Source organism: Accipiter gentilis, chromosome 9 (assembly GCF_929443795.1).
Source record: "Accipiter gentilis chromosome 9, bAccGen1.1, whole genome shotgun sequence".
NCBI classification, from domain to species: Eukaryota; Metazoa; Chordata; class Aves; order Accipitriformes; family Accipitridae; genus Astur; species Astur gentilis.
The window spans coordinates 6,927,347-6,942,751 of record NC_064888.1 but is presented as its reverse complement, the minus strand read 5'-3'; the positions used below and the strand labels follow the sequence as shown (position 1 = coordinate 6,942,751).

The 15,405-nt window shown below is 39.3% G+C and overlaps 1 protein-coding gene across 11 annotated transcripts in view; it reads right to left on the bottom strand.

The window, feature by feature from the left end:
• The window catches only part of PCDH15 (protocadherin related 15), an 858,619-nt gene that overhangs the window by 94,823 nt on the left and 748,391 nt on the right, over positions 1 to 15,405 (bottom strand). For all 11 annotated transcript variants that reach the window (XM_049810552.1, XM_049810540.1, XM_049810547.1 and 8 more), the window contains 2 exons: positions 14,100 to 14,216; positions 179 to 319 (listed from right to left, as the gene is read on the bottom strand). In XM_049810552.1, the coding sequence (XP_049666509.1) occupies positions 179 to 319; positions 14,100 to 14,216 (258 nt within the window). The remainder of the gene's footprint in view (positions 1 to 178; positions 320 to 14,099; positions 14,217 to 15,405) is intronic.

Below are 15,405 nucleotides of genomic sequence, written 5' to 3'. Positions count from 1 at the left end.
CTCCTACCAGTACCACTCACCTCCGTTAAAGAAGTTTCTAAAATCAAAAAGGCACGCAACACATGCCAGGAAGAAATTAAGGAAGTAAAGAAGCAACACAGAGAAACATGAAGGTAAAAGGAGTTCTATCAAGTGCAGGCAATGTTTACTGACAATATACAGCTATATCAGTTCATACCTTAAACACTGTACTTGGCTCTTCATTTAGGTTTACTCGGGTTACTACACGTCCTGAGTTTTCATCCACGTCAAAAATGCTGGCACTGTAAGGAAACTGGACAACATCTACTTTGTATCGGACTCGACTTGCTGGTGTGCCCTGTAAGGCAAAACCAAAACAACTTGCATATATTTTTATTTTTACACATCTTATGAAGTTAGCAAAGGATTAAAATGCAACATTGGTAAACAGACCACCACAAACTAAACTTGCTGTTTGTCTTCCTCATAACTGGGTTTGTTACTGCCTCCCCCCAGAACACCTTACAGTGACATCTGAGAGGTCCTGTAAAAAAAATGACCAGAGGTTTGGAAAGAAGAGAGCTGAAAAACCCATCCTTACAGACAGACAGAAGCAGCGGTCTGTTTTATACCTACTGAAATTTTCAAATAACAGAAGATGGGCACGGCTTAAGGTTGGTTAATATACCTTTCAAAACTATTTTAACATGTTATAAAAACTCCTTTGAAGTTCAAGAAACTTCTAAAGCTCTAAAAACTCCAACACTTATTCAGCTTGTCCTGAAACTTACAGTGTCTTGCTGCTGAAGATGGGAAGATGCACGTTCTATTATTTTCTGAAAAGTCAAGACTATAGTTCTGCACACAGGACAGTCCAGACTATGTGACATTCACACATTTCTCTTTTTGGGGAAACAAAATGAAAACAGCACTGGGTTGCCTGGGCAAACCCACCATGCAGCCTAAATGGGCTGTTTTACATACAAATCAAACAGCAGCATCTGAAGGTTTTAATTTTCACCAAAGCTGAGTGATGAAGAACTAATATATTTCAAAATCCTCACCTCTAGAAAGTAAACCACAGATATTATAGGGCCTGCAGTGCTTCCAAACGTATTCCAACACATACTCTCTCTGCAGCTGAACTGTACAGCTCTAGCAATTTTAGCACAATCGTCTAAAAGCTCACATCCCCGCCTTCCTGATTGAAGAGGTGACCCTGCCCTGCACTGCAGGGCTGAGATGGGCACAAGTGCTTGTGTGAAGTGACCGGACATCTGTGGCCCTCCCTACCTGTAATAGAGGGCTGAGCATTACCAATGCCACTTACTATTAGAGATCAGAGCTGGCTCTAAGAACAACATCAGAAAGCAAAAAGGAGAATACATTTGTCATATCGGCGGTAACAGAAAATGCAGTTTTGCCAACAGATTTTAAGTAGCCCCGTAATGAACCCTCCCCGCTGTTCAAACCCTGTTCCGATGACAAGGAACAAGCACAGACAGCCCATGCATGTGTCACAAATTGTCTGCATGCATATGCACCCAAAAAATAAAAGAGGAATCAGAAGAGGCATTGCCAGAGGACATAATAGATTAATTTTTCAGATCAGTAATTCAGCATTTTCTAATAGAAGGCTATTTACCCGATTTAACTATTTTAACACTAACTGCCTAAATAAATAACATTTATTGTGAAGAATGAAGTTTCTTAAAGTATCCATTATATTCCAATGCTCCTATTCCAGCAGTCACCCCCCAGGGACCTTTAGGGGACATGGAGCAAACACCATGCCTGTAAGCACAGCCTAAGAGGCAGCTGCTCCCACACTGGAGAGACGGGAGGGCCCTGGCAGCTTGTGCCAACCTGCGTGATCTATCAAGTCCCAAAAAGCAAAATGGGTGGCAATGCTTGTCCCTGGAATCTCCACACTCCCACTGCTCCCTGGTAGCACCCCAGGCTCTGCTGCAACAGCCGCTTTCCCAGTGCCTGGAGCAGCTTCTCCCGTAGCGGCAGGATGGTTCCTGGCACCCATCTAACTTAAGAGCAGCAGACACTTCTGGCAGGAATCACTCAACCTCTTTTCAGATGAGATGAATTGTACCATCGACTGGTTAGAGAGGATCTCTGGGAGACAATACATTTTAACAGGTTACTTTCATTCTCAATGACTGCCCCTTCACTAGTATTGACAGTGATCCACTGTTTTCAAAGATTAAAATGGGATGCAGCAGCAGGTTACTAAAGCAGTGAAGCCAGTATGAATATAAACTATGTACTAAAGAACTGTGAGGAAAAGGAGGCTCAAAGAAGGGGTTTAAAACAAAGAAAGGGGTTTTTTGCACACTGATGTCTGAATAACTCTTTTTCAGTAGACCAAAGTCTGTGTTACCGGGATACGTGGACACTTGGGTCATGTAACAAAATTCAAACTAGGTTATTTGCTAAATATGTTTAGGAGCAGATTCAGAGAAGCACTTGGAAACTGAGGTCTTATCAGTATGATTTCAGTTTCTTGATGCCTCTGAGTCTAGACCTCAGATTCGTTTTTGACCTTTACACTATATTTAAAGAGACAAAATATCAGAGCCCACAGTTTCATTAATAGCAAATTGATAATTTTCATCTATATTCAGTAATGTAGTAGAAAGCAGCTTTGTTGTTATTGAGAATATATTCAATGTACCATGTCAGCTACCAACTACAAGGAAACAGGGAATTTACTTTTGTAAACAGCAATAGAAACAGCTGCAAAAGTGCTTTACGCTCACTAAATCATATCAACATTTTGTTGATACAACAAAAGTACACTGAAATGCTCAGTCAAAATACATAGTCTAAACTAAAAGCTTTACTGGAATGGATTTAGCACAGGTATTTTACATCGTGCTAATGCATGCTACAGAGCATATAACATGGTGTCAGATTTTGCCACATTAACTTCTGATGAGGACTATTCAATGAATAAACCATACTTCACTGTGAGAAAAGTGACCCTTCAGCGAAGAATACTTATCTGAATTAAAAATTGTAGGTAGCTTCTAAGAATTAAATTGGTGGTATCAATTTTACAGTCGTTAAATGAACAAGAATACTTAAGCCTAATACTAAAGGAGTAAGATCGACAACAAGGCAGCCAGGCCACCTCAGCCTTCCTCCCCATAAAGCCCTGAGCACGTAACACCTTGCACGTAAAGAGAAGTGAGACAGGGCTGGATGCAACCAAGACATTCACAGAGTTTCTGGGGAGACTTGCGCAGCCACTCCTCTGGCTGATTTTAACTGCAGCAGTGATGAGGCCATTGTCTCTGAGCCCTCCAAGGAAATCCAACCCAGGAAGGGTTTATTAGCAAGTACACCGCTCCAGTGCCACTGGCAAGTCAGCACCTTTAACAACGCAAGAACTGGGTCTGCCAAGTGTGTTTTGGTGTTTAGTGAAGAAATATACGACACACCTTGTTTATAGTTAAAAGTACTTTCTGAGACCATGCACACTTAAAGAGTGCAAATCCTTGAAAACACGAGAAATTTCAGAGATCACAGCATAACAGAGGTGATTATACAACTTTCCCCCTGGCATTCTCTGATTCAGTCATTTTTCTTCAACATTATAATTAAGAGAAAATTACCTGCTGAAATCCACTCTATTTGGTTTCAGAATGATGGTCCTCACATTTGCTTGGAAGACTAAAAGCTATCATCATCATTAAACCTGCACACACTAGGTAATTTGTTATTAAATAAACAAAAATCTCATCAGGTTATTGTTCCTGATATGACTGTCAAGTACACTTTTCTCCTGTCATTTCTGAAAATAACAAAACAGGGATTTATTTTTTATTTACAACATTTTGGCACCAATGTAATTAGAAAAACCTCCAGAGAGATTTCCCAGGGAAATCTATTTAGAAGCAAGTTTTAATTATCTCAAATATTAATCATCCTTTGCCTCTGTTCTAAATTAATTTAAATGCACTCCTATGTCTACAGCAAAACTTGAATATAGCAGATAATATTCTCAAATAAACCACAGAGCAAGGATTGTACTTGGCAGGAATCATGCTCATTCTCTCAAACCAAAGTTTTCCTGAGAGTTCCAGACTAATGTGAAACTAGATCTAAAGCTCATCCAGCTTCAATTATTTCTTTCATTGCTGCATAATTCCTTACGTTTCCATTTGCTCTGGGGAAACAACATTCATTTGTGACACAGCTGACAGGTACGAAAATGTCCCCAACATTTGTTAGATCATCAGGCTGCGCACAGAGGCCCTGGGCAAAGAGGCCGTGGAGGGTGCACATGTGCACTGTCGAGATAACTCTCAACAGGCATAGAGAGGTTGCAGAGAAATTGTAATGCAGTAAAGCCCGGAAAAATGGTGAGAATTGTAACACAACAATAACTTCTGTATGTTTTAATGTATCTTTCTTCAAGCAATTCAAAAGGAAGCTAGGCTCATTACTCCCACCATTCAAACGGCTAACAGACATACAAAACCAGAATGATCTTGCCCAGGAAGGAGTGGGAAAAAATGCTTTTCACTTTCACTTGGAGTCTACTCGTGAAGATCCCAGATGCACATCTGGTAAATGACCTGGATTTTACCCCTACGTACTACTATGGAATAGTGGCATAACAAATACAGACTTATTTACCAAGTCTCTTCGTACTCAATGCCACTTTATGACTGAAGCCAGAAAACTTCTGAGGGTATTACAGATAAAATGTGAAACTGGTAAGGAGTTTAATAAATTATCTCCATCTGTAGATTTCAACGCAAACCTGAGTGATGTGCATTGTAAAGAGTTCGCAGTTTTGTTAAGGTAATTCTATGAAAAAAATTGGAAAGTGATGCCAAAAAAAAATTTACAGGTGGCTGCACATGTTCTTTGTAATACACTCAAAGTGAAGTAACCATTAAAGGTGGGGCAGACCACAGAGTAGGCGAACAATTTCGGTGCATCTTATACCAGCTAAGGAGTTTGAATGGTGCACTCATGTATATTCACCCTAAATTCATTTATATAAACTCTAAAATTTGAAGGATTCTATTCTTTAGTATGCAGCTCAACAAGAGGGCCTGAAATTCTGAATTACTAAATCTGGAAAATCTGAATTATTAACTATAACAAAATGAACACAAAAAAACCATGAACTTTTAAAGCCACGGCATAAAGTTACTTTAAAAACTCATCAAACTTGCGGCATGTTTCCCATACACAAAACTCCAGCAGACACTATGAAATCCAACAGTAATGGTTTTTAAAAGATTCAGCCCTGGACTACCAGAAAAATGTTCTTATCTCCAATTAAATACCTGTGAAATGTCTAGTTACATATCTGTTAGCATCTTAGTTTTAGTGGGTGCCTGTAAAACAATAAGGACAATTGTTCTCAATGTGACAAAAGGGCTCCATTGAACAAAAACCTTACAAGTTGTTACAAGATTGGATAAACCATTAAATTGGATGTTCTGGAGCTCTGGAAGCTGGCTGCTCATTAAAATTAGTGTTCTGCATCTGTTTCTATTGACATTTCAAATCAACAAAATCACAATATGCAGGGGAATTGCCCACAGAAGAAATATTCCAGCTTTTACAGTGATAAACCATACAAAAAAAGGCATATACAGGAAAAGCAAACACCTCAAGTTATATCAATCCTGGGAATATTCACCTCCTGATAAATAAAGCAAGCAAACTAAGCATCTATCAGATAGCTCACGTTGCTCTCCTTTCAAAATATTTGGAGGGTTAAGAGCTTTGAGAACATAGTCATGATCATCTGGCATCTTTCATTACCACGCCACTTCAATAAAGCATAAACTGTTCACAATGAAGAAAACTACTCTTTCTCTCCAAGGATGATCTCGGGTGTCCTTGAATAACTTAGGTATGGGTACAGCCATCTGTACAGACCTGCTGAACATAATCACAGCCCCTTTGCCAAGCAAAAAAGCAACTACCATTCAAATCCCTCCACACGTAACTGTCTCATTTAAAATAGATTCGTAAACTTCGCTACGTAACAGGAAATAACCCAGGTTTAAAGCTCTCTTTTTCATCACCAAAACCTTCCCAGCCTTGAGACTGAACAAGTTTGACCTCTAAAGTTTCAAAGCAAACCATTGCTCTGCTGTGCATTTGGTTTGATCGTTCCACAGAGCTACAAGAGTCCTTTTGCGTTCCTTTCTCTCGCTCCCAAAGTGACTGTCCCTGTCATTTTTATTCAGACTATACATTAGCTCGTGTAGAAAACAAAGATACTGTGCTTTTCTTTTTTTTTGTGGCCAGGTACAATATGGGTTAGCATTTATTTTTAGTTTACATAAAATCAAAACCCAAGACAGAGAATGGAAAGGCAGCAAGAGAGGGGCAGTTTTAAAGCAAATTCAGCTGTGTCTCCGTACAGCTGCTGAGTGCAGAAGCGGTGACTTACTCCGATGACCCAAGCAGTATTTAGATACTGGTTCCCTGCCTTTTCACTTGCCATTCCTGAAGCATTTTAAGAAGCTCTGCTTTTGGGCAGGCCACTTATTCTTTGAGAGCTAAGCTCTCAAACTGAGCACTGAGAGGGAAAATGCTATTAACAGTCCTGAGGAGTTTTTCAGTGGCTGATTGACATTGAATTGAGGGATTTATGCATCTGAACCAACCCTGATACAGGCTTCAGATTTCTTCAGCTACTAAGGATCATATATTTGCCCAGAGAATAGATGGCAGTAGATGCTGGCTGGGGATGCTAAAGGCTGTGCTAATAAAACTCAGAAGCGTAGATGAGAAAGTCAGTTGTTGTCTTTGTCCAGGCTTTGGGGACTCCAGGTATCTCTCCCTGTAAAAACTTGAAAAATACCTCTGAGAGAAACCAAAGCTGCATACATTTGTGTTAGCTAAGGCAAAGTAGCCCTTAAAAATAAGTATTTTTCTATCGGATTTTATTGCATCTGCCTTAGTTGCTAGAAGCATTTCTTTAGCACTTCCAGCAGAGATGCAGTGCTTCTGTGGTTTCCCAGCCACACAAAACCCTTGCAAAGTTACATGCCTCACACAGGGTACCTGCTGGCACCTTTCACCATTTTTTACTTTGTCTTTTGGTCAGATCACGGTCTTCAACCCGAAAGAGTCAGTGGGGAGATTAAACTCAAATAGGGTCAATGGAGTTCTTCCAGGAAAGAAAGCAAGGAGTTTATAGTGGAAAAAAAACCCAGTGCCTCTCACTAGTTTCCTATTTCTGTCTGGGACTACTCAGACACCCGTCTACACTGTATACAGTAAGTCAAACTTGTCTGGGGCTCACTGGAGCCAACTTTGGCAATGCAAATACAGCAAAGCCTGTTTGAGTGACTCTGCACCCTCGGTGCTTGGGAAGTCCGAGTGTGTTTTGGAGGCACAGCTTCATGGCGCAGGACTCCAGAGTTGCCCTGAACAAGACACTTGACCATGATGTCCAACAGCCTAAACTTATCCACTCCTAGATACTAAGAGACGTCAGATAAATAGACAAAGTCCTTAAGCTCCAACACTTCTGTAAAGAAAACTCAAGATAATATGTGAGGGAAACCCTCAACATACAAGTGTCTCTGCTCTTTCCCACTTGTACAGTGCAGCCTCCTAACCCAGTCTTACCACCCTTTTAGTGCTGTTTGCACAGTGGCTGTGATGCCTCACTCATCTGCTTCCTCAAGATTACCCCCCATGCAAACAGTACAGCTTTTCTCAGCTGGTCTAAAAGCTACCTCCCTCACTTCTTTCAGATCTCTACTCAACTAAGGATTTTGAATACACGAGTACTTATACCTCAAAAAGATTATTCAAATGCTAAATGGAAAGTGTGCTCAACTGCCTCAACAATTTCAATTGCCTTTTTTTTAAATTGAAGATTTTTATTTTAGCAAGCTTTACCAGTTCTTTAGAAAAAAATCCAAGCTCTACTCAAGCTTTTCTTTGGTAGCCATATAACCATGGCTCTGGTCTATTACCATAATTACTTCTGTCTCTCTTGGCCTGTTTTTGTTGCTTTCTGCTTGGTATTTTCTTACCCATTACATGTAGTTTGTCTGGAATTAGATGTAAGCTCTTCTGGGAAAGACAGGGTGAGCAATTATAGGTGTACTAAGTAATCTGAAAAATGAAATATTGTATAACTATTTTAAAACTGTAGAAAAATATACTGTGGATTGCTCCAGTAAACTAAAGGATAGTATGTTGATTTACCATATTTCATGAAACACATGTAAATCTAAATTTACCAGATTTCAATGACCAGAATAGTATTTCAAATTAGAGTATTTACGACAAATGTGAAAGGTACTTCTGAAACATAACTTATATTCTCAGTCACTGCAAAAAAAAGTGAATTCAAAAGGAAAAGAAAGGAAAGGAGAAACTGGTGAGAATTTAAACTGACATTTGCTCAAGACAGCCCTTCAAATCCTGCCCTGGCCTTTAGTGAAAAGCACTGGTTTCTATGTATTAATTGACATTTCACTAAGGACCTGAAGGAATAACTATCAGAGATCTCTTATGCCTTCAGGCCAAGATTTTTTGACCACTTTGAAATCCACAGGTCAAAATAAAAATATAACTAAATACCTACTTGGAGGCATTTGAATCTAGCACAGATAATTTCTGGTTTAATTTAGTGACTGTTAATAGTAACCAGAAATCCATGGTTTTTTGCAACCAATCCAATCCTTTTATCAACAGCTGCACTCTAATGATGGCTTAATGTTTTAGGCATCAGTTAAATTAAGAAAATTACACATCTTCATCCTGACTCAGACATTCATTTGTTCACACATCTACACATGCGTACATGTAAGATACCCTGAGTCGCAAATAATTTACTGCATGGAGATTTGATGAGGGGAGTTTTTTTAAAGAAAAACAAGATAACCTTTAATCTACATCTCCAATGAATTAATCAAACAGTACTTCATTTAAGAGAAAAAGCTCACTCTTACCCCTTCTGACTATTTTTGAAGTGTATCGTAGTCACTCGTGGCACTTCCACACCTATAAGCTATAAGTTTGTAAATCACTTAGTAAATACACTGCTACTGTAAACCAGAAAACTCTATGTCACAGGTTTCTTTCAACCTCTTATCTTTCACCTATGTTACTGTTTGTACCCATGCCACCCTCACTGACCATTTAATGCTTGCATTTGTATTTATGACTTGTCCTTTAAAAGTCAAAAGCCACAGACAAAGCCATGATCTTTTCTCAAGAACATCACTGAATGAGCACTTCTAGAGTAAAAAAGTAACACCATAGGTAAAATACCTTCATCCTTTCCTACAGATGATGATTTATTAAGGTTGACTTCACTGGCATGAAATTTTTTTCTACCACCTACATGCCTGTCAGTGCTGCTGTCACTTTTGCTGTTGAGGGACTAGTAGGAACAACAGGGCAACACCACAATAGCCCCAGTCCAGCAGCTCAAAGGAGGAACAGGCTGTTTGAGGCGAGGATGGCGCCTCTGGGGTGAAATGGAGGACCAAACTCCGCTGACACCATTCAACACCTCCTTCTTACCCCAAACCGGCTCTTCTGCTGTTGGAAAATTCAAATTTGCCGTATCTGCAGAGAAATCACATGCAGGTGCTGAGCTTTTCCATTTGGATTCTCATACCATCCATATTAATTTGACAATGCAGAGCAACGTTGGGATTTGCTGAAGATAGCAGGCAGTCTCTGAAGAGCTGATTAGGTCTGAAAAGCTTTTATTGCAGATGATGAAAAAAATCTAACTTGTCTTTTGTTCTGGGCTGAGTTTAATGTTGACAGGGGAATAGTCTACATTACTTGTAAAATGACAACAGAGAAATTCAGGCATGGATACTTCAAATTAGTTAGACTCTTATTAGACCTACTCTGATAATCAGCCATATTTTAAAGACACAATTATTTTCTTAATAGGTATATATTTCTTTTCCTGAACTGATAAAATAGATGTATTAGTACTGTGCAAATAAGATTCCACCAGGTTAAAAAACCCCAAACACACAACTAAAGTATTGATGATGATAACTAAGAATATTCCTTCCCTTAAGGCAAGTTTAGAGGAAGGTACTCTTGCTGAACAGAGAAAAGGTTGTGTGTTTTTTAAAACAATTTCTGGTAAATTCATATCAAATACTTTGTGACACCACTTAATGTCAAAGCCAGTTCCAGATAATACAAATTTGCCATTAGCACAAAACATCTAAACAGGTTGGCTCAGTCAGAAAAAGAAACAAAGCCATTTATGCCTGATGGTTTTCTCCTATCTTCTTTTTTTTTTATTTTAAAAGTAAAAACTATCAGCTACTAGTCTGAAATAAAATACCAACTTTCAAAACCTATTTTTAAAGCTTTCCTCCATAGCTGGCTAACTTTTATGGCTATTGTAGTCACTGAATGCCTAAGGGTAGCTTAATTTCTGTCTTCATAAAAACCAAAGAAATGCAACAGTTGATTTTGAAGAACATTATCTTAACATTACTGTCATATGCATTTATGCCTGTTGTAATGGTAATAAACAAGACCCCACATTCAGTTATTTTGATCTCTCTCTCATGCATGTGCATAGATTTCTCCACAGAAGTAGAAGCGATCCCCACATCTTTCAAACATAAAACACTCAAAACCATATAAAAGAAATCCATATAAATATATGAAAAAATCACAAGAAAGGAATCTGGGAGAAATAAGCACTTTAGTCAGGTTTTTATTCTGCCATTCTCATACCACCCAGAGATGGCTGTCATTACCCACTGTACAAAATAGCACGCAAGATTATCCATGTCCAGTTTCTACATTTATCTGTTCAAGTGACAGTGACAGAAATGTTAGAAAAGGAGAAAGTTCAGGAGGCTTTGGGTTTTTTTAAAAGAAAAAGTGGAACACTTGCATTAAGAAAACATGCAAATAACTGTGCATTAGGAAATGCCAATTCCACAGGACTAAGTATTGTTATAAATATATGTTAATTAGTTTCTCAACTATTTTGCTTTCTCCAGTATCTCAGTGATATCTGAGATACATTAAATCCAGGGATTATAAAATGGAGCTTACATCAGAATGGGGAAATACTTTATTGCGACCAGAATATCTTGTTTTAAGGCAACAGATACTATTAAATAAAAGCTGCACAAAAAGCAAGTTAACAAGTGATTCTCTAGCACCAATGAACATTTTCTTTTTTTTTCTATCTTCACTAACCCATTTATGTTGAAATTTCCATGGAATAGAAATTCATCTTCTTGCCCAGTTTCATTGATCCTTAACATCCTTTTCTGCAGACTTTTCTCAAAGGTCAGTATGATAAACCTGCTAGGACCAAATACGTACTGGTGCAAGGAGCAGAGACAGGTCCATAGGACTGTGTATTTTAGATTTCTACCGTGGCAATCAAAAAAAATCACAGTTTCCAACAGTCATGCACAGGCAGTTTTCCCCACTCTCCACCGGCAGATCCCTGTGAAGCAGCTCCACTTGTGATACGGGCAGAGTGTTTCCTTTTGAATTATTTGCTGCTAACTGCTAAGGATGAGCGCTCTTGAAGGGAAATGGTGTTTCCTGCCTCCCTGGTACCCAAGTCATTCTGAGGGTGAGCAACAGAGAATCTTCTCCAGCTAAGCAGCATCTGCTGAACTCCCTGAAATGCTGAATGCAATTCAGACCCACTTATGTGCAGGCAAGTTTTACTAATTTGATGGTAGTACTCCAGCAGTACGAGTGCTTTATTCAGGAAGAAATGCTAGTAAAATGAGCTAATACCTTTGTGTAATATATAGTGTAAACATAAACCTTGTGGTCTTCTAATGCTACCCAGAAACTTTGCCCACTTTGATCTCAATTTCCATTCTGTAATCCCCAGGTTATTGCACCTACCATATGGAAGAATAAGACATTCATGAAACATGACAGTAAAAGTCATTCACAGAGTAGAATCAAATAGTCTTAAATCAATTTAAAAATTGTTTTCCAGAACATCTGAGCAATGAAGCCTACCTTTCCCTGCAAATCACTGCTTTAAACAGTGACTAAGACGATGGTGGAAGCCTAGGCCTGGTGTGCCCCAGGGAACAGTGAAGGAGGTCAGGCAAAAGCGCCAGACTTCCACAGGCAGTGGGAGCAAGAGTGTAGTAGGGCACAAAAATACGAACACTTGCAAAGCCCTCTGAAGGGCTGTAGCCGAGAGTTCTACATTTTAAGCTTCTACAATTCTACTAGAGATATATCCCCTTGCTTAAGCATAATGGTTCCAGTCCAGAAAAGGACCAGGTGCTGTGGGTACAAGTCTGGTTAACTTTGCATGTCCCTGATCTTCACAGCTGCTGCAGCTTGTTACCTTTATAGCAACTTCCTGGCTTGGAAGACTTCCACACACCTGCAGATATACCTTAAGTTTGTCAGAAACTGTGGCCAGCCTCTTTCCTGGTAGTTAAGATATTTTACATGGAAACAGAGCTAAAGGTTTGAATCCTTCAGTCAGTGGAGGGAAGGCAGCCTAGGCCTCTAACATCCTATGGAAAGGCTTTTCCTAGCAACGTTAATGTAACAAGATACAAAGGGAGGAGAGCAGGCGTTACCGCTACTACATCATCTTTCTCCTGCTGCATGCTAAAAGCTATGAGTACACCCAGATGTGTCTTTGAAGGAAAATGTAGGTGCCTGCCATGAAGAGAGCAGTCCTAGGCTATGCATTTTTAAAAGCATCTCTAAAGCAAGACACTAGAAATTCCCACTTGCCTCTACTGATCAGTCTAATGTATACATAAGCTGACTATTCTGCTTCACAAAGCAAGCAGATCTGTGATTAATATGTTGGCTGGTTGGGACCCTATTCTAACGTGCCTGTGCTCTATGGAAGGAGCTTAACACCCACCTCAGGCTCCATTCTGCAAGCCAACTGCTCAAAATCAGGCACCAACGTCTCTTATACTCCCCTTCAGATTGTCCAAGACTAGCCATTAAGGCACACTTCTCTCCATTTCTTTTGTTTACTGCTCAAATGATGTCTATGTCCTCTGCTGCCACATTCTTTTCAATACTCTGTAGCACTATTAATTAGTAACGACTGCTATTCATTACCTACTTGATAATACTACTGTCTTCCATGTACTTTAAACAAACAATAGTCCAGATCTTCAGCTGTTATAAACTACCTTAAATGCCTTCAAGTTCAGTAATACCCAACTGATACATATCACCTACAGGGAATTTACTTACCTTTTTGTGTCAGGACCTTTTACAAGGGGATAGCAGGTCTGTCCTTACAGAAATACTGCCTTAGCATTTCTGTCCTTGGTGGTAAATAAATTACTACGTAGCATATTTACCTAAGGTACAGTTGGTTTGTAAAGCACTGCCATCATTTTAACATGCATGGCACATTCTCTCTGAACTCTTCTCCCTGAGGATTATTCTCCTTAATATGCCAAATACTTACAATTAAAAATTAAACCTGGCTGGCAGAACATCTTTGGCTTTTATTGTCCTCAGTGTATCATCTGGTCACCAATGTTCATCAACCTCTGATTACAAAAATTGATATTACCGTTTAGAATAGCTAACAAGTCAAAAATATGTGCCCAGTTCTGTCAATCAAGTGCTTCACCAGGGAACAGCATAAAAGCCAGTGGCAGAAATAAACTTTATCCCCAAAATAGGTGCACACGGCTCAAATGCTGCTCATCCAATAGGGCTGGCTGGTGAGCTGTACAGTTCCACATAACCCTGGGATGACTCAGACTGGAAATGCACAATGACTGCAAAATCAAGAAAGCAACAATCTTACAAAGTTGTGTTCTGTTTCCTTTTTAAGCTACAGAACTGTACCAAAGACAAGAACAGCTTCCCTTCCTGCCTATTCCTCTTGTTCATCTACACTGTGAAGTCAGATAAAGAGCTTTCCAAAAATCTTCCTCAAGAAAGGAGCTGTATCATTGATTTGCCAGCTTCAGGAACAATCATTGTGCAGCCTCTGTCCAGAATGACAAAGGACAGGCAGACATAAAAAATGTATGAGTTACTGCTCTGTGAAACTCATAATAATCACCTTTGTTGTTCAGAGAGTTAGGTCACTTGTGAGGGTTAAATATTTCTCTCTTTTGGGTGCAGAGTATTAATAGAACCTTTTTGCTTACCGGAGGATCTTGATCCTCAGCTGAAACAGTAGTGATAACGGTGCCCTTGACTGCATCAGGAGCAACCATTCCCCTGTAGAGCTTTTTGCTAAATACTGGAGAGTAATCATTCATATCCTGAAAAACATAATTAAGAGTTTAGTTCTGAAGTTCAAACAAAATTATAGATGTGTTCACAATCATTTTTTTTCAAACTCTACCCAATCACTCCTTCCTCATTAGGGAGCCTATTTGCCATTTAGTCTCTCTTGGCTCTCAATTCCATTTCCATCACACAAAGCTAGCACACAACGGGAAGGTGGCAAAGTTTCAAAAAAAAAATATTCATGTGAGACAGATAACAGAAGGAAATTCTGCAGAAAAACACACAGTCTCACGAGTAAACAAAGAAGAGATTTCCATGACACCTGCTTCTCAAGCAGTGGGCCACAACAGGGCTTTGCTAATGTTCTAAAATGAATGAGCTGCTGCTGCTTGACAGTGTTTGTTACCTCTAATATGCAATAAATGAATAGAAAATATAACGTCAGATGAGTACCAACACCTCACGAGACCTTAAGATAGTGTTCTTCAGACTGATGTGTATGTTGTTCAAAAAGAAGCTTCAAAGACTTGCGTTAAGCCCGATTTCATTGACATAGTAGCGTGTGTACGCACATACGTATACTTTCATACCTATATATGTATATACACATTCATGGGTACCTCCTTGTGCGAAAGATGTAACATCACCCAAACACCAGCTGTGTGGGATTGTGCGCGCTGGCACTAAGGTAGATGCAGCTCTCAGTGACATGATGACCCATGCATCAGGAGCTGCGAACATTTAGAAACTCAACCAGCATCATGGGTTATTTCAAAGGCACTCATTCTGACTGTCATAAGTGTCAGAAAATAATTTTTGTCAAAATTCTCTCACAGAGTGTTCCAGAAAATTTATCTGTATATTCCTTTAAAAAAATTAAACATACATGTCTAAATCACAATCTTTATTCTACTAATAAAACCAATTTCTAGTTTTTTTTTTCTGCAGAGCTACCTCCCTAGCTTGAATCCTGTTGAGAACGGATTTATTCATTTTTGCATACTACTGTTTCCATTGTTTTGCGCATATGGATAACAATTAAATTTTCTGTGAGGTTTTTTTTTTCAGAACAAATATGAAGCATCATATGCCTTCAGCACACAAGAGTGACTTTACTGATCCACAAATGAAGAGCAGACTTTTTTCCCCTTAAAGCAGAATGTGTGCCTGAGCTCTGGGGGAATACAGGTGCCAGATGCCTCTTAGGGAACCCACACAAAC